This window comes from Mixophyes fleayi, chromosome 6 (assembly GCF_038048845.1).
Source record: "Mixophyes fleayi isolate aMixFle1 chromosome 6, aMixFle1.hap1, whole genome shotgun sequence".
NCBI classification, from domain to species: domain Eukaryota; kingdom Metazoa; phylum Chordata; class Amphibia; order Anura; family Limnodynastidae; genus Mixophyes; species Mixophyes fleayi.
In genome coordinates, this window is record NC_134407.1 from 15111235 (window position 1) to 15130914 (window position 19680).

Genomic DNA, 19680 nt, shown 5'->3' on the forward strand with positions numbered 1-19680 from the left:
TTAACATTTTTTTATTTTTTTTTTAAGCTAAACGGAACACCATGGTAACACGGGACTGTGAAAAAGCTTCCGTTGCCATGGAAACCTTTAACGTTGAGAATTTGCATATATACATGAATAATTTCATAGCGCTACCAGCAGATATTAGGCCAAATAACGAGTAGAGAGCGGAAACTGGCAGAGAGAGATGGCATTGTGTAACAGGCCCCTCGGAAACCCGATATTAATAAATAAAAGGGACAAGATTTCAAACTAGATGTTGCTGTACTGTCAACAGAGATAAACAATTGAGCATGACACTCAAAAAAGTCTGCACACCCAAAATAATATCATCTGTGCCAATTTTGTTTTTAATGGAATGAAAAGTGGACTTTCTGGATCCAACAAAAAACGCAAACAGCGATCTGCCTCATGTTAAAGGGAAACTGTCACAACTGGGTTTATAAGACCAGGAACCCAAGTATAGAAATGTTATGTATTCTACCGGTGCCTACTAAACATGGTTTAACGGTCATAGTCAAAAAAATAATGGAACTGAATGGACCTGTACAAACACACACACAAACACACACACACTCCCTTTACGCCTGATACCGCACACACACACACCCTTTACGCCTGATACCGCACACGCGCACACACACACACACACACTCCCTTACGCCTGATACTGCGCACACACACACACACACACACACACACACTCCCTTACGCCTGATACTGCACACACATACACACACACACACACACACACACTCCCTTTACGCCGGATACCGCCTGCAGCGTTCAGAAGCATTAGAGCTCAGCGCAGTATAATGGAGCTCTATAACAACCAGCGGTATAACTATCACCATAGCAGATACTACAGGGCCCAGCAATGTGTTGTCCGTCCACTACTACTATGCCCCAGGCACTAGGTCAGTTTTGTTGGTTAATAAAATAATTGTCTATTTATTGGCTCCATTGATAGTGATAATTCAAGTGATGACCTTAAACTACATTGTCAAATTACTTAGAACCACTATTTCAGGCTGTGTATATTTGCAGCATACACTGAGGCCAGCAAAGTTAACTACTACGTGCAAAATTTGCACCTGGATAAATGATTTGAATGGAGAGCATGTAAAACGCATAATCTGATTTCGGTTTGTGAGGGAGTCTGCCTGACCAAATTGTACAATGCAGGGTAAAGATAGAGCAGTCAGCACATTAGTGCAGCATGAAGCATTTGCCCTGTATGGAAAAAAAAAAAAATGCCTTTGCATCCGCCGAAATGTAACATGGTTTAGTCGGCTGCAAATTCTGTACACAGGCAATATGAGCACCAAACTCTAAGTTAGAGCATATATACATATTTATATATACACAACCACGTACACACACGTACGTACGTACGTACGTACGTACGTACGTACGTACACAAACATACGTACACGTACACACATACGTACACACATACGTACACACATACGTACACACATACGTACGTACGTACGTACACACACACACACACAAACATACGTACAAACATACGTACACACACACAAACAAACATACGTACACACACACACACAAACATACGTATACACACACACACACACACACACATACACGTACACACACACAAACGTACGTACGTACACACACAAACATACGTACGTACACACACACAAACATACGTACGTACACACACACACAAACATACGTACGTACACACACACAAACATACGTACGTACGTACACACACACACAAACATACGTACGTACGTACGTACGTACGTACGTACGTACGTACACACACACAAACATACGTACGTACACACACACACAAACATACGTACGTACACACACACACAAACATACGTACATACACACACACACAAACATACGTACGTACGTACACACACATACAAACATACGTACGTACGTACGTACGTACGTACACACACACACAAACATACGTACGTACGTACGTACACACACACAAACATACGTACACACACACAAACATACGTACACACAAACATACGTACGTACACACACAAACATACGTACACACACACACACAAACATACGTACGTACACACACACAAACATACGTACGTACACACACACAAACATACGTACACACACACACAAACATACGTACACACACACACAAACATACGTACACACACACACAAACATACGTACACACACACACAAACGTACGTACGTACACACACAAACGTACGTACGTACACACACAAACGTACGTACGTACGTACACACAAACGTACGTACGTACACACAAACGTACGTACGTACACACAAACGTACGTACGTACACACAAACGTACGTACACACACACACAAACATACGTACACACACACACAAACATACGTACACACACACAAACATACGTACGCACACACAAACATACGTACGTACACACACACAAACATACGTACGTACACACACACACAAACATACGTACACACACAAACATACGTACACACACACACACAAACATACGTACACACACACACAAACATACGTACGTACACACAAAACCACCCCTTTCAGAGCGGCTTTTACTGTAAAGAGATTGTAAAGGACCATTAGTAGAGAAGAAATGTTTCCAAATAAAAGATTATGCGGAGAGCGTTCCTTTATTTAAGCAATTTAGCTTTACCCACACAGAAGACAGATTACAGCTGTGTTTTACAGAGAAGACAAAGTACTTATTACAGCTTCTCATCTTCTAATCCCACGTAGCAGCCACTTAAAGCATGACGTCACTCTTCTGGGATTAGTTTTACTTTCAAAAGTGACAAGGGGTGAACTAGAATGTAAGTGGGCAAAAAACGAAAGTAAGGCGGGTAAAACAACAACAACAACAACACACACTTAGGGGCCTATTCAATTCAGACGCGTTATTCTAGAAATATTGCGGCCTGCACACTACCACCATTACTACGATAAGAGTGCGCAGTGCTACAGTTAGTACGGTAATTTTAACGCTGATTCTTGCTCGCAGCCCTCAGGGCCACAAGCAACAATCCGGGGTTAAAATGACCATATTAAAGGTAACACAATTGCGCCACGTTATTCCTACACTAACGTGGCTGAATTGAATCTGCCACTAAGATTCTCATATAAAGTAGGCCAGAAAACACCACGTGTACCCACACAACCATCATATAGGAACAGGCCTTTTACTGGACCAGGTAGTAAATCCTCATCAGACCGCGATAGTGATCACCGGCCAATAGGAAACACTGGGGCATATTCAAATAAGTGCAAAGTGTCTTCGGGTCCGTTCTGGAGCCACTTTGCGCTTATTTGAATATGCCTCAGTGTTTCCTATTGGTCGATGACCACAATTGCGATCTGATGAGAAGTTACTACATGGTTACCGCAAGATCGCGGATTTCCTTTTGTCCTCCATAGGGTTCCGAACGGAAATCCGCAGCTGTGATATCCCGACTTAACTGAATATGCCCCATTGTATCTCATATGTTCTCAGAGCTTATAATATTCTTATAACTTACAGTGCTCTGTGAACTTATATTAAAAGGACCAATAAACCCCCCAAAAATATTTCATTCATACCCAGGGGTAAATGTATTAACATGCGGGTTCTTCAACACCCGCGAGTTCAGCGTCTTCGCCGCTTAAATTTAAAGCGGCGCTGCCTTGTAAAGGGAAACTTCCCTTTACAAGGCAGCGCCGCTTTAAATTTTATCGCCGAAGACGCTGAACTCGCGGGTGTTGAAGAACCCGCATGTTAATACATTTACCCCCCAGTGTCAGATCCGGGGAAGATTGGAGGCTATTGGGGTAATCGCCCCCCCACCCCCCCCTAGCAGTGGTCTGCTGCCTGAGGCCATACACCATGCGCTGCAGGACCGTGTCGACTGACTGACAATCCTGCCCGGCCGCTCTGATTAAGCTTTAAACACAATAAGAATGTCCGACACAGACCTGCACATAGTGTGCGGCTCCCCGCATCCGCCACTGGGTCTGAATAAAATATTTTCGGAGGGTTAATTGGTCCTTTAATATAACTTAACAAAACACTGTAAATTATAAGATTATTATAAGTTCTGTGAACATACTTTTATGTAGGTCATGTAGCTCTGAGGTGCTTTCTACCATCCGCAGGAAGTTATAGTATACGCTGCGTTATTCTTTATAACACACAAGTTTTCCTACTGATCACTGAAGTTATGACATCGGAACTCACCAAGTTTAAGCAATGACTGACCACTTATACAGATATTATTTAAATATATTAACATTCCCTGTGCATTATAACCTTATATATAGGAATACTTGTGACCGAAATCTCATTTTGCCATCTATTTTGGATGATTGATTTCTTTTAAAAAGGTATAGACGACAAACATGCCCATAATCTCTACTTTCTCCATGACCAGGTTCCTCTCCAAGTCTCCCCAGTGACGTGACACCTGTGCCCATGTACCACCAATGAAGGCGCCAGACCACCCAATAGCCGGTAATAAGTGGCCGGCACATCATGAAATCTTACCGTAAAGATGTCATCGTACATCAGCACCACCTTCTCTTTCAATGGCTTCTTGGAGGCCGACGACTTCCGAAGAAGCCCAACTTTCTTCTCTACTTGCGCCATAGCTTAATCATACTCTGCTGAAGAAATAAGAATATATGACAGGTTAGTGACATCTCCTATTTAATCAGAAGCCCATTACAGGCCACACAAAAACATTACAGGAAATCCCTGTAAAAGTAAAAGCATCTACACGGGATTATTACAATATGAAATAAAGTGACTAATTCGAGGGATTTAAACCTGGGTCATTGTAGCAGGATTTGAATATAAGCCATATATATATTCAATGTGAATGTCATGGTAGTATCGCAAAAGTGCAATTTAGGCTAGTCCCCAAGAGCCTTGAAAACATACTGTGCATGATCAATAATATACAAGTCTAAATTCCCTAACACACACCGAGAGAGACCAGTGTGTTTTTGAAATGTGGGAAGAAACCGGAGCACCCGGAGGAAACCCAGGCAAACACGGGGAGAACAAACAAACTCCACATAGATAAGGCCATGGTTGGGAATCGAACTCATGACCACTGTGCTTTGAGGCAGACGTGCTAACCACTGAGCCATTGTGCTGCACTATTTCTTGAATGTACCCTTACCTACCCCTGTGAGCTATTTGCCCTGTTTGACTCACCACACATAAGGGCAGAAAAGGACAGCGCTCTATAACTAACTTCCATAATGATAGAAATTGTTAACAATAATACTATGTATTGGTAAGTATCAAAATTAAACTGAAGAATCTATATCAATATAGGACAGATTGCTTTTAGATGAAAAAAAAATATTAAATAGAAGAAAAGGATCGTTGTGAGTGCACATACTAATGCGATATCGGACCGAATGTGTGATTCACTCAAATACCTGCCCAATACTCTGTACTGTGCACCCAGCCTTAAGTTCAGGGACGAGTATAGAACAATACAAGTTTATCTAAATAAACCGTTTATGCAAAAGATATACATGACTTGGCAAAAAAAAAGGATAGATAATCGAGATAAACAAACTGCAATCTTAAAACCTTACAAAGGATAGCAAACAAAAAAAAGAACTTGGTAACGAGCAAAACTGATAAAAATTTAGTTCCAATGTTTACTACAGAAAATAATACTGCAGAAAACTTGATAGCAGCACCCCTGACAAATTTTCTGTAGTAAACCAAAACCTGTCATTGGTTCTAAATTCTTATTAGATGTGCTCATTAGCAAGCGATGGTTCTGTCTCTTAATCTGGGTACACACTACAGAAGATTTCTCCCACTGCAATATCATTAACGATTTTACCAATGATTGAAAGTCCTAATCAGCAGCTGATTCCTGGGCACACACTGTACACGTTTTACCATCAGATCTGTGCTCTGCATCTGTCATAACCATCGGCTGAAAAGATTGTGACTCTAAACTCTGTGGAGATCTATGGACACTGCCGGTCCCGAGTGCACACACTGCAGAATGACATTGATTCATCGTATATAGAAATTTTTCGTCCAGTTATAAAATCAAATCCAAAGATACAATGTATTTAGGTATAATAAAACATGATCGTGGCAGATTACACACTACTGCAATATCTAACATTTATCCTGTGATTGGCATGATAATCTGGTCTGAAGTGTGTACCCAGCCTTAGATTGTCATCCATTGTGTTTTAAGGTTTTAAGATATCAGTTTGTTGATATAGATTATCTGGGTTTTGACAAACGATGTTTATCTTCTGAATAAACAGGGTTTTTTTTAGATAAACTTGTATTTGGAAGTCTTCCTTTAACTAGGTCAATTGTTTAATACCATCGTCCCCCAACCTGTCTATAGACATATTACTATCCTAATGCGACAAGCCATTTATCTCACACTATTAACGAAATACGAGCAACTGATAGATGACTGTTTCATTGAGGATATTGACTTCAGTTTACCTCATGAAAATCACACAATACACCTGATGTCAGTGACTCATATATCAAGGACATAACTTCATCTCTCTCCCCATCTGAACCATCCATACAAATCAAATAAAAGAGCCATCTGGGGGTAAATATATCAAGTTGCGAATTTCCGTCAGGTTTCAAAATTGGAGATGTTGCCTATAGCAACCAGTCAGATTCCAATTTATCATTTATTTAATACAATCTACAAAATGAATCTAGAATCTGATTGGCTGCTATAGGCAACATCTCCACTTTTTCAAACCCACAGTTTAGTAAATATACCCCATTGACTCTTGAAACTTGGATTGAAAGATGTGTAGACAGGTGTGAACTGATTGTGTATATACCCTATATACTATACTTATATTCCTCTGAAGAAATCACGTTAGTGAATATTAATAAAAGATCAGACCGGCGCTGAACGTACTTATATAGCGCCACTGATTCCACAGCGCTGTACACAGAACTCACTCACATCAGTCACTGCCCCGGAGGAAAGCCACGCAAACACGGGGAGAACATACAAACTCCACACAGATAAGGCCATGGTAAGGAATTGAGCTCATAACCCCAGTGCTGTGAGGGAAATGTGCTAACCACTGAGCCACAGTGCTGCCCTACAATGCCTGCGGCTCCTTGTTACAGATCTGTCCCAAAGAAATTGGAGGAGCTTCTGTTCTCTTAAGGTAGGGGGTGACTTTACTTTTTAAAAGAGCTTCAGTGAGCTGTCAGGGTAACACTGACAATCTATTTCATACCTCAACATTTCAGTTTTGGCCTTCAGTCATCCTTTAGGGGACTACGGTGCCTCTATCTGAGCAGCCTTCAGTGGATCAGTGAGACAGGTTGGAGAGGGAACAGGTAAAGTGCTGCTCTCACACCTCCAATGTACTGTGCCCCGGGCTAAGGACATAACACATCACTACACTGTATTGTCTTCATTTCACTTTATACTGCAGCAGATACAAATCACAAAGAAAGAAAGAGGGCGAAGAAGAAAAACTGCATTTTTTGTCAAGCACCTCATCCTTCCAGCCTGTGAACAGCGATCCCCAACAAAAGAGCGATATAACTACACAAGAAGGCTGTGAATGTCTAATAAAATCTCTGTAACTCAATATCGGTAAGACATATAGATATCCGATACTGGACACTGATGAAGCCATTGGCCGAGTGAGGGCGGAGGGTGGATATCACTGGGCTTTGGAACCTTAATCCACTACGGGGGACCCAATATGCAGAGTCTACTCTCCGGCTAGGCCCCAATAATATCTGCCATTGTCCACTGGAAGCGGGATTAAATCAGGGGTTCACAAAGCACACAGTAAGGGGGTCCCGCTCGCAATTTATTTATTTATTTTACATGTTTATATTTCTACAATCACAGAATCTCTCTGACTCCTAAATCAACACAAACATAAAAGATTCCTAAATTACATCTTACAATGTAATCCATTTACACAAACTCGTCAAACCAAATATTTGGACATTCTCCCCGACTCGCTGGCCTGATGGACACTGAAATTGGCATCGGGTACAGTCACACAAACGGTCTTTGTTTGGCAGAACTGGGCTGAACACTACAACTCTATGCAGAATATATCTGATTAACATTAACTACAACTGTGTGACACAAATAAACTATTCTACACAGAGGGGGAGAATGGGAACCAAACATGCAGGGAAAGTGAGTTGTGGGTCTATCGTGTGACTATTTTATTACACAGTGTAACCAACAAATCTACTACTGCGCTACAGCCCCTGATCCCCCGAATAACGATTCAGTAACAGACCTGACAGGTCACCTTGGAAAGATGCATGTGGTCAAACTCAATGCATTAAAGGGGATTTCCACCTTGAAAATAATTTAATTTATTGGCTTGTACATTCCTTCCTGTAACGTTTAGTATACACATGGCTTGTGATTCTTCCTGGGTTTCTCAGCCAGGCCCTTATTACATCATGCAGAGCTGTTTCATCTTGTTGCCGTGGGATACAACAGAATTCTGCTGTATTCATCAGATACAAATGTATCCTGGGTGCAGCATTGTGCTGTATCACAGGGCATTGAAAATAAGCAACAAAATATGTTTGTCTAAATGCATGGCTGAAAAGCACAGAAGAAAGCCAAACAGAAAAAGCAATTTAGGAGGACATGTACAATGCTATAAATTAAACTAATAGAAAGGTTTTCATAGTATAATATAATAGATGTACTATTAATAATCTATGGGATAATGTACCCTTACTGTTAGTTATAAGGATAAATCACCAAGGGGTTCTGTGACCATACAGAGGCACGAGCAGGGTGGTTATAAACAGGTAATGGGTTTCTGTGGTGTCTTCCAAAAGCTGTAATAATTTATAATAAGGGGTGCAACATCAGAAGTCACAATTTATACAGATATCACTTACAGGAGTATATAAATGTCAGCATCATCTGCGGATTTTTTTTTTATTGAAGCCCGAGATGCACGACTCCAAATCACTGAGTGCAGTGGAACACTGTGCTGGGGGCTTGGTACTTTGGGCCCCGTGGTTCCCTTTCTCCCAGGAGCCAAAAGGCACCAGAGTGGTTAGAGAAAAAGCTAGGGAGGAACTCTTTACATTCCCGACCTCCAGAGCCAAGAGGCCCCTTAGGAGGCAAGAGTCTTCATAACCACCTCCACCGCAAAGCTCGGGCGGTCTCCTTTACCCCGAGGGCGGAAGAGGCTTTCCCTGGTGGCTGGTTCTTCCGGTAGTCCCAGAAGGAGGGAACCTCAGAGGACTTGGGGAGAGGGTCGCCCATAAGGATCTATAACCAAACCCCTCAAAAAACATAACACACAAAAAACAAACAAAATGTAGAAAAAGTGCTGTGTGCTAAGTGCGAGTGTCAATAAATAGATAAGTGCCACAAGGCCCCAGCCTTTCGGACGGAAATATAAAAATTATCCTTGCACCCGGCCAAAAGGCTAAGACAAAGGAAAGTGCTGCCGCTCAAAAATCAAAGTGTATCAGTGCTAAGTGCCTTACTCTGTGCACCGGTGGTAGCCGTCACCATGTGCATCTTTGGGCACCAACAGTGAGGGCAGCAACGGGGGCACCTTGGGCTTCAAGCAGCCTCTTGGCCAGAGGACCAGGTTACGGCCTATCGCCTACAGAGGAAGCCTTTAAGCTGCACTGCATACATAAGCATCTACACCTGATCTTAGCCAGAAGACGGAGCAGCGATCATTTACGTATTACACAATATAATGCTTTTGGTAGTGATACTGCAGTGTGGGATCATAACCACAAACCACTATATAGGTGCAGAGGAGTGATCCCTGCCTGGCCCCCCAGGAGTGGTTAACTTCAGGATTCGCTCCTGGGAATGTGCCCTTTCCTCAGTTTGGTATTGAGCCCATATGGATGACGTTATCAGTGTGCCATGCCCTGAATGTGGGCCCTGTGAGGGTGACTCACTACAGAATAAGGAGCGTAATTCTGGGGTTGGAGAGTTGGCCGGCTTTACAATCTACAGGCAGTCGGACCATCCAAAGTTCATCCCATAAGTGGATAGGAGCGCCCAGGATGAGGGAGTGGTGTCAGGTCTCCTTCAAAGTTAAGGACACCAGGACCTATACTTAAGAGGAGCACCATCTGTATATGCTGCCAATATAAGGACATAGGAGACGCGGGGTGCGAACCACCACTGCCCTCTTGGTCATCAATCATTGACCACTAGCTTGAGTGACTGGGTAGCCCAGGAAAGTGGCCCTGGCTGGGTGTAGCTTGTAGTGACCAATCATATTAGTTTGGGCCTCAACATCCCCAACGTAAGTCACATTCAAAATGTACTACGATATAGACCAGTGCTATGTAAGCTGTTACATGAATAGGGCCACGCAGAGGTTAAATACATGGACCTCATTTACAGTTAGAAGGTACTGGTGGGAGGAATACGTGGCACAAACCACAGTGAAAGTGGGTGAAACTGGAACGGTGACAAACACCAGCCCCCTCTTCTGGGTTCGCCCCTTTGTAGTACCCATCTCCCCATTGAACAAAACTTTGTCAGGCAGCAATGCCTGGAGACTATGAGCAGCAATGTTAACCACTGTGCTGCCCATGTATTTTGAACATATTTTTTATTTATTTATTTTTTTAAGTTAAAGTTTTCACTTAGGATTTTTGTTTTACTGTATGAATTAAGTTATACCTTCCTGGTTTTGTCATTTGCAAACACAGAACAAAGCATAGCTACAATAGCTCACTTGAAGATATTGGAGAAAAAGTTACGATCATGGAAGACGGAGTAGTTTCTTAGGCTGAGTACACACTACAGGAATTTCAGCCAACTATCCGACCAAAAACCCGATAAGCGACCGTTTGGCCCAATATCGCATTAGTGTTTACTTGCACAATGAACTACAGTGGTTCCAAAGTAACGATCGTTGTTTCATTGGATTGTTCAGCAAATTTCGTTCAGCTATGGAACGAAGTCCTTCCAATCCTGCAGTGTGTATACCCTCACGATCAGGATCTCCATAGTGTTTAAGGCCACGATCTTTTCAGCCGACGGTTATGACAGACGAAGAGCACAGACCTGAGAGTAAATCTTTTAAAACGTGTATAATGCGTACACATGAATCAGCTGCTGATCGGGACTGCTTTTTTTTCCGTCGTTAGTACAAATGTTGTAGATACCACATTGCTCGGAAATTTCTGAAGTGTGTATCCTGCCTGGGCTCAACCGCATCACAAATAAAATGTCAAACATCTCAATTTCTGTCAAGATATGGGAACTATGTATATTCCACGAGTACCATCTGTTTTTTTCCGGCACCAAGCTTTTCATTATTACAGGGTAGTGTTGGCTAACCTGTGACACTCCAGGTGTTGTGAAACTACAAGTCCCAGCATGCCCTTCCAGCAATAAGCTGCTATATATTGGCAAAGCATGTTGGGACTTGTAGTTTCACAACACCTGGCGTGTCACAGGTTAGCCAACACTGTTATTGGGTTAGGGCCCATTTTTTCTAGAATTATATATATATATATTCTAGATCCAGTATATAGAATATACACTATATATGTACACTGGATATTAACAGTTTTTCTATATCATGTTTAGTGGATTTTTAAAGGGGATCTCCAGTAAAATGGAGCAGATGGCCAGTCACAGAGTGTTATGGCTGATAATCCTGCACCAGGCAGAGTCCCCCTTTAATTTTATTTTTGAATCCAAGGTGTATCTGACTCATTGGTCTTCTTCCTACAGTTACAGTTCATGCAGCCAGTCCTGGGGGTGGTTAGCAGGATACTCAGCCCTAGTTATGAGGACTGATCAGGGACAGGAAGGTATTGCTGCCCTGTACTTCCAGGACATCCTGGAGACACATGTTGCCCAGCCCTGGGTCAGCTCCTACCCATCACCCTATGTCAGTGCCCACATGCGGCCTACACCTCCCAGTACCACATTCCTGTGTGCAGCGCCATTGTTAGGACCTCCACAGAGGACCCCCACATCCGGGTCCCCCTCAGTACTCACCCACTGGCACAGACGTAGTAACAGTCCGCAGCCAGAGCAGACCCAGCCGTCCATCAGCCAGGATACATGACTGGGACCCATGGAAGTCAAATACTGGGGGTGTTCTGCACCACATTGTTTATCCCCGTGCGCTGTGCGTACTGTGCCCGCCTGCACGTTCCCCCCTCATGTCTGCTGGGATAATGGTATATTCCATAAGAACCCATCTACCGCCCCTGTCATGCCTTAGCCACGCCCCCTGGTGACGACACCTCACACAGCACACGCCCGTACTGTGCGATAACACATCCTCATTGGTCAATCTCCAACGCTGTCGTCACGTGAGCCGAGAGTCATTGGGCCGAGATGTTCCCTGTCGACCAATCGGAGGGCGCTGGTGGAGAAGGCCCCTCCCTCTCACAGGTGATCCGGAAGTCAGGCGGGGGTTGGTCCCGTGATGCGCTGTAGGCTGCGGCACAGATGCCGGGATAAGGGGCAGCGGGCGGGGGACGGCCGGACCTGGAGATGACGCAGCGAGGCCCCCCGGAGCTCCTCTCGGATTACAGCCTCTTCGGGCGGCCGCAGCTCCTCCGCGATGCTCTGCAGGTGGCGCCGGGTGACTCCCGGGTGTTCCGCAGCCCGGACGGCGGACACTTGTTCCTGTGGCTCCATCGTCAGCGGCGGCTGCTGTCCTTCCTGCGGCTGCCGGCCGGCTCTCCGCCGCTGCCCGGGGCTCACCTGGAGCAGACCTGGCCCAGCCACTCCCCGGAGCTGTGCGGGCTGCTCTTCCCTCGATGCCCCGGACAGGACTGGCTGATGACCCTGGTGTGGAGGACCGGCCGGGTGGACGTGTGGAGCCCTCCCCGGGGACCCTCCGGCTGGGACCTGCTGAGGTCACTGGAGCTCTGTAACAGCCCCCGGGCCCGGGTGTCCTCTGTGTGCTGCAGCGGGGGGGAGCTGGTGTGGTGCGAGGAGAGACCCCCATCCAGGGCCCAGGACCCCTCCTTCACCTACTGCATCTGCCGGAGAGCCCTCAGGGGGAGCGGCCAGCAGGTGACCATGGGCAGCATGAGGATTGTCCTCCATCACAGCCCCCTGTACACCCTGCTCTGCTCCCACACACACATCTACATGGCCCCAGAGACCCCCTCCCAGCCCCTGCTGGTCTACTCCTCAGCGGAGGACACCATCATCATGGTCACCCTCACCCTGGGGGTCATCCACAGCAAGTCCCTGGCCGAGGGCGAGGCTGACTTCAAAAAGATGATCCTGGAATACGTTGGGTTCCTAGATGGTCAGACCCACTCGGCGATCAAGGACTTGGTGGTAACCGGGGCCGGGCAGCTGCTGCTCATGACCACCGCCATGAAGATCTACCTGGTGGATGAGAATGGAGCTGTCAGACATATCTTTGATGTTGAAAACCCCTCCGTTGCCAAAGCCAGAGTCAAAATGCAGATATTTGGTGATACGTTGGCTTGTGCCGTGGACACAGTGTTGTACCTGGTTGATATCCACACAGGCAGACTGGTGACCAAGCTGTTACTGAACGCAGAGGAACTGTTTTTCCTGAAAGTGTTGGATACAGAGGACGTTCAGCTCTTGACAAAAACTGGCATCTATAAAATCGGCCGCTCTGCCGGCGTCGAGGAGGACGGTGGTAGGTCTGAGCCGGTGCATTTGGAGATGGTTTATGAGGAGGCGTGCAAGTATTATCAAAAGAGAAGTTTGAGCAACGCTAAGCTCACTGTGCAGGCGCTGAAGAAGGAAGGAATGTTTCAGGCTCCGATTATTCTGTCTGCAATACTCAATGGCTACCAAAAGAATGGCCGGTCAAAGGACCACAAGAAATATGCAGATTTGTTAAGCAATATGAACAATGAGCTTCAGAGTTTTATCAGCCTGGAGCTTCTTAAGGCGTGCATCGTCAACGCATCGGAAGCGGATATCGAGCAGTATTGTGAGGAATTGGTGGATCATGAAATCACACGTCTCCTTCAGGTGGACTTGGATAGAGACAGCTTGGTATATATCAACTCTCTGTTCCGCACGTTCCCCAAGCCTGCGTGGATGTCTCTAAGGAACAACTTTCAGTTTCAGCAGAACAGTGAGGGCAAACTTGTTGTCAGGGCCACTGCTGACCTGTGGAAAAAGGTATTAAGCCCCCTTCCTTCAGGATCAAGGGAAAGCACTGGCAACGGGGTATATCCTCTGTTTGAGGTCATCTGTCGGTCTCTGTGTACATATAAACCAAAGTGGCTTCCTAGATTTGTTCAACATGCCCAGGATTGCTCTGGCCTTTGCCGGACCTTTAACGCCAAAGATAACTTCGAGGGTGTCCCATTATATAAAAGGGCTTTGTCTGTTCTCGGTAAATTAAAGGAAAACACTAAAATCGATCTGGAGGTTGAGCTCTTGCTCGGCAGTGGAAGGCCCCAGGCTATCATTCAAGCTATACACGTATTGATTGGTCTCCAACAGTGGTCAAGGGTTATGGAGGAAACTCAGAGGTTCTCACAACTAAGTCCACTCATTAAAAAGGACATCTTTATAACACTTCTTGTAGAGTTTGTGAAGCACAGACATTTAGACTCCTACGTAAACCAGCTGTGTGACATTTGTCCTGAAGGGACGACGGCTACAGACATCTTACGCGTTGTCCTCCAGAACATGCCCAAAGCCCAGGCAAATCCTTCTCCCTTTTCCTGCGATGGGGCACATTTGACTATAGGTTTTCTGAAACCACTATTAAATAAAGTATTGCAAAGCCAGGACAGGAAAGATGAGAACTATACAACCCAGAATTTCCCCCCGGTTACGCCAGAGCGGGCGAACAAACCTGTTGCTCAGCCCCCTTTCGTAAATGGGGACATTCCGTCTCCCACTGACATCTACGCTACTAATTCTTCAGACATTGCTGCTTTCTGTACAGTATTGAAATAATACAACTTGACTGAAATTCCTTCTTCTGTTGCAGCAGTTCAGTTATATACTCTGTTTCTTGTGTTTAAGTCCAGTGTTATGTTTTCAATTTACAGTCTATTTTATTTTGAACTGCAAGTCACTCCGGCACATTCTGGTGGTGTGGTCACTTTATTTGCTTTGACTGAAGGTCTCGTTATGTGGTGTTTATCGTTTTATTATGACGTATCCAATATTTATAACTATGGGAGACTTAATATTGCCCTCCTTCCCTCTGTAAATTAATGACACTTAATGGAACAAACACCTTGTTTAGGTGGAACTGATATGAATATTTATTAAATGGTCTGAGCATTGTCTTCTACATTTCTGGTACATTTTATACAAGTGCCAGTTCTAAAGATGATCTATTTAGTTCTAAAAGCACATTGTAGTTATTGAAATTAGATTTTAGTGTTTCCCCTTATGGTTAAAATAGTGCATTCTCTATTGCCCAAAGCACCTTTTTACATATCGCAGTGTTTTACAGTGTTAACAGAAATAAATGATTTTAATTGTAAAACAACTCCCTTTTTATTTTCTTTTGTCAACAGAAACTGATTAAGCAGGTAATGGGTACACGATAACACCAAACATTCCTGTGCAGCTGTTACTGCATTACAAGTGTAAATCAGTTTGTATTTATTTTCATGCAGATGTGAACTTCTAGAGAATTCAGTTGAATAGGTAGCCGGTGCTGGGCTAATTATCAAAGAAGTTGTTAGTGGGAAGGTTTAAGATGAGGAATGTTGTAAGGCTCTGACTTAAAATATTTATATCCTTGAATGCTCTTTTCCTGAACAAAGAACCAGATTTTTTTTGAAAACTCTTAGTTTCTAATAAGTCAGACTCTTGTCCCTATTATTATTATTACTATTATTATTATTGTAGCCCTCAATCCATGGACAATCCATACTTTCCAGTATAATGCTATCGCGGTTATCTGTGACTAGCCAATTAGAGTGGTTTTCCAAAGCTCCACTCAGGGGCAAGCGGCTCTGATTGGCTAGTCAGACAGGCGCTATATCTTTCATGCCACAAAGAATGTGTGTAGTAGGTTGTTAACCTTTGCATTGTCTTGGATGTCTATGGATGTAGGAATAGATTAAAGATGGGACTGAGGGATGGGGGTCAGTATTTCTAATAAAGATCTGTGTTTATTTCACATTGTGTGTGTGTGGAACTACAAATTCCAGTGAACCCATGCTGCAGATCTCCCAGCCTGGCCTAGGTTGCTGTCTGTCCCTCCGTATTAGCGATAACCACCCCAGGCTGGGGGAACATGTTTCTATTTATCCTTCAGTTAGCTGCAAGCTGATGTTGATGAGTGTTGTCTTTACTGCGGCTGCATCAGGATCGATAGACTTAAAGTGTATTTAGATTCAGCCTCAGACTTACTCCGGTTTTTGGGTTGCAGATATTGTGGGAAATAAGCAGCCTAAGATGCACCTGCTGGTCTGTAACTTTGTGGCCGTATTCTTAAATTGTGTTCTGCTCTAAAAAGGGCCGTTATTCTGCAGGAAATCTGATACTAGTAGGGCTATGTCCTGGGACAGATAATACTATAGGATGTCGGATATATATAGGATGAGACCTTTTCCATGAAACCTGATCTAGTCAATGGAAAGTGCTGGGGTATCAGGCAATGGAAATAGGATGATTGGCGTTACTGCTGTCCATTAAACATGCATGTGATGTGTACAGAATATGTATATATGCGCTCTCAATGTACAGACTAGGATGCAAGAAAGGGTTGCCAGACATTGTATAAACAAAACCATGGTAACTCTGCACTCTCAAATACACAATAAATGCTGTTCTAACTACTTGTCTATATTAAAAACAGGGAATGTTAGTGCCACATATTGAAATTTATGTTAAGATAAGCAAGTTCCCCCTTGTGGCCAGTCCTAACATTTAATTAATGTAAAGAACCAAAAAATGAGGTGCAAGAGACTTGGGACTTACTTTGTATAAATATCAGCTTAACGTATATTGCAATATGTGCAACTAACATTCCGTTTTTAATGTAGAAAATAGAACAGCATTTATTATGTATTTGAGTACAGAGTATCCCTGTGGGGTGTATGTGTGTCGGAGTAGTTACATGTGTTTGGGTAGTAACTTCTATATAGAACTTTGCCATATATGAAATCATTTTGTATGTTCTGGCCACGGAACTTTGCAATGAAGTAACACTTTTTTTTTTTTAATGAAACAAAACGTAACGGTCACAGATATGTTACTAGTAATGTGCAATAATGTTCTTTTAATTTCATGTGGTAAAGCCTTGCATACAAGCCAGCATATCTAATATCTGCACAATGTCTGTGGAGCTGCTTTCCTTGTAGAATAAGTTGCAGTGATTTGTCCTATTCACACAGAACAAACAAACGTCACATTGACTTACAACATTCCAAACCAGCAACGCCTTATCCCCTAATGGGCTCTGTGTACTCTGTGAGTGGCTGCCTTCAGATCTGTGCCTTTTATTGTTCTTACTGATCAGACTAAAAATGTATGAAAATGTGATCTAATGAATCATTAATATAGACACTTCCTGTTTTCCCACAAGAAACGTCTTCTCTGAAAATTGGAAAATGCGTATAAAATACATATGAAATTGTTGCCATGTGTTTTTTAAAAGCATTTATTTTTTTTTATTTTTTTTTTACTAAAAAAAAGTGCAAAACTCTCACACACAGTTACTTATGCGTTACATTTGACATATGTGTGGGTTATCGAGCTGAATATTTGAGTGTTTATAAATAAATGGCCACCATGGTCTCTCTCACTCCTCCTCGCTTCTCTAATGAAACAGTGACTGACAGGCAGGCAGACTTGCCTTGTGGAAATGCACTGTGTCGATTGGTTGATGTAACAGAGGTGGGGTTAGTGATGTCACAGTAACTCAGTCCCAGGTTTGTGACCTGTTTTGATCCTATGAGGACACTGCCCTTAAGCTGTGGGAGGAATTGCATAGAAGTGTAATGAATACTGGTCAGAAACTGTGTTTTTGGGTCCATTTGCTTTATTGTTTTTTTCGACTATCTCTGTTAGTGCTTTTAGCTGGAGTTAAGCATAAAAGTTAAACACCTGATTTCAGTTCTCTGTGTCCTAAAGCACACATCGGTACTCTGAATTTACCTTACCCTATATTATACAAATGTAGCTATAGGAACCAATATTCCTCTGTCAGAAGTATAAGTTTCCTGCATCGTGCCTGTTTCAATATCTTCATTTACTTTAATTATTGTATATGGAAATCAAGTAACAGTTTGCTCTTGCAAACATTTGGGGTTGTGCTCTGCCCCCCAACACACACGCATCCCACCCCCTACCTGCTTGGCCTGAGCACTATATAGTCAGATCTGTGACCACACATTTCTGTGTGTGGGGTGAGTCCTAGTCACTGGGTGTTTGGGTCCAGCATTCGGATTGCCCTGTTATAGGGTGAGCAGAACAAATTGCGTGGTGTACAGAAACATGACTGGGACATACACTGTGGATCAGTGGTTAGCACTTCTGCCTCACAGCACTGGGGCCATGAGTTCAATTCCCGACCATGGCCTTATCTGTGTGGAGTTTGTATGTTCTCCCCGTGTATGCGTGGGTTTCCTCCGGGTGCTCCGATTTCCTCACACACTCCAAAAACATACTGGTAGGTTAATTAACTGCTATTAAATTGACCTGTGTGTATATATGATATGGAATTTAGACTAAGCTCCAATGGGGCAGGGACTGATGTGAGTGCTCTGTACAGCGCTGCAGAATTAGTGGTGATAAATAGCTGATGATGATGAAGTGTAGAGTTAGGATGCATGTGGCAGACAGTGTACTTTAAACAGGAATGACCGCTCGGCAGAATTACCATGTTTGTCTTCATATAGTGAAACATGACATGGGCAATAATTTGATCTATTAAACCTAGAAGACTATGTTTCTCTTGTTTTGTTCCCACTTATTGTCTTGGATGCCTATGTTAAAAAAACACAAATATGGCTTTTCATTCACACCTGGGTCATTGCAGTGGAAAAATAAGTGAGAACGCATGAAATTAAGACATTGTAGAAATGGGTCATGTTTGTGAAGAATTGTAATATTGTGTTTCTTGTGGGTAGATTCTCTAAAAGGGAAAAGTGGATGTGCTGCCCTTAGGAACCAATCGGATTCTATCATTTGTTTGGTACATTCTACAACTGTTATGGTCAACATGTGGCCCTCCGAGCCTTCCCCTGTGTCCCCAGCTCCTTCCTGTTTTGTCAGATGTGTTTGTTGTAACACTTATATAAAATGCTGCTGATCTGTCACGTAGGGGTCTCTTTCTTTGATTAAATGTATTGTTTAACTTATTACTGAGATTAATGATGTGCGGCCCCGCTGAAGGTCTGAGGGCCACACCAATGTGGCTCCCACAGTGTGCCAGGTTGCCTATTGTTCTAGAACATAACTAGAGTTTGGTTGCTATAAGCAACACCTGCACGTTTCCTGTTTAGAAGTCCTAGTAAACCTACCCCTCAGTCTTCTACAATGGATCTGTGCTTTTAAAGGGCTCCTGTTGCTGCCACATAGTAGATCTAAAAGTTCTGCTTCTCTGGTGTTCTATACAACACCCAGTTGTTATATTCTTTACCTAGTGTTATATACTAAACTTCCTACTATTCTTGTATTGAATGTCCTGGACTTTGCCCACTGTCTTCTCCTCACCTTGTAAGAAGTTTA

The 19680-nt window shown here is 43.4% G+C and overlaps 2 protein-coding genes across 2 annotated transcripts in view; one reads left to right on the forward strand and one right to left on the reverse strand.

Moving 5' to 3' along the window:
- ARMH3 (armadillo like helical domain containing 3) overlaps positions 1-12206 on the reverse strand; it is a 111255-nt gene extending 99049 nt beyond the window's left edge. The window contains exons 1-2 of the mRNA XM_075215893.1: positions 12019-12206; positions 4536-4654 (exon numbers count right to left, since the gene is read on the reverse strand). Of these exons, the coding sequence (XP_075071994.1) occupies positions 4536-4637 (102 nt within the window). The 5' untranslated portion in view covers positions 4638-4654; positions 12019-12206. The remainder of the gene's footprint in view (positions 1-4535; positions 4655-12018) is intronic.
- A 192-nt stretch (positions 12207-12398) lies between these two features.
- Positions 12399-16123, forward strand: HPS6 (HPS6 biogenesis of lysosomal organelles complex 2 subunit 3). The gene has a single exon (XM_075215892.1). The coding sequence runs from the start codon at positions 12523-12525 to the stop codon at positions 14938-14940; it is 2418 nt and encodes an 805-aa protein (XP_075071993.1). The 5' UTR covers positions 12399-12522; the 3' UTR covers positions 14941-16123.
- Positions 16124-19680: the final 3557 nt, after the last annotated feature.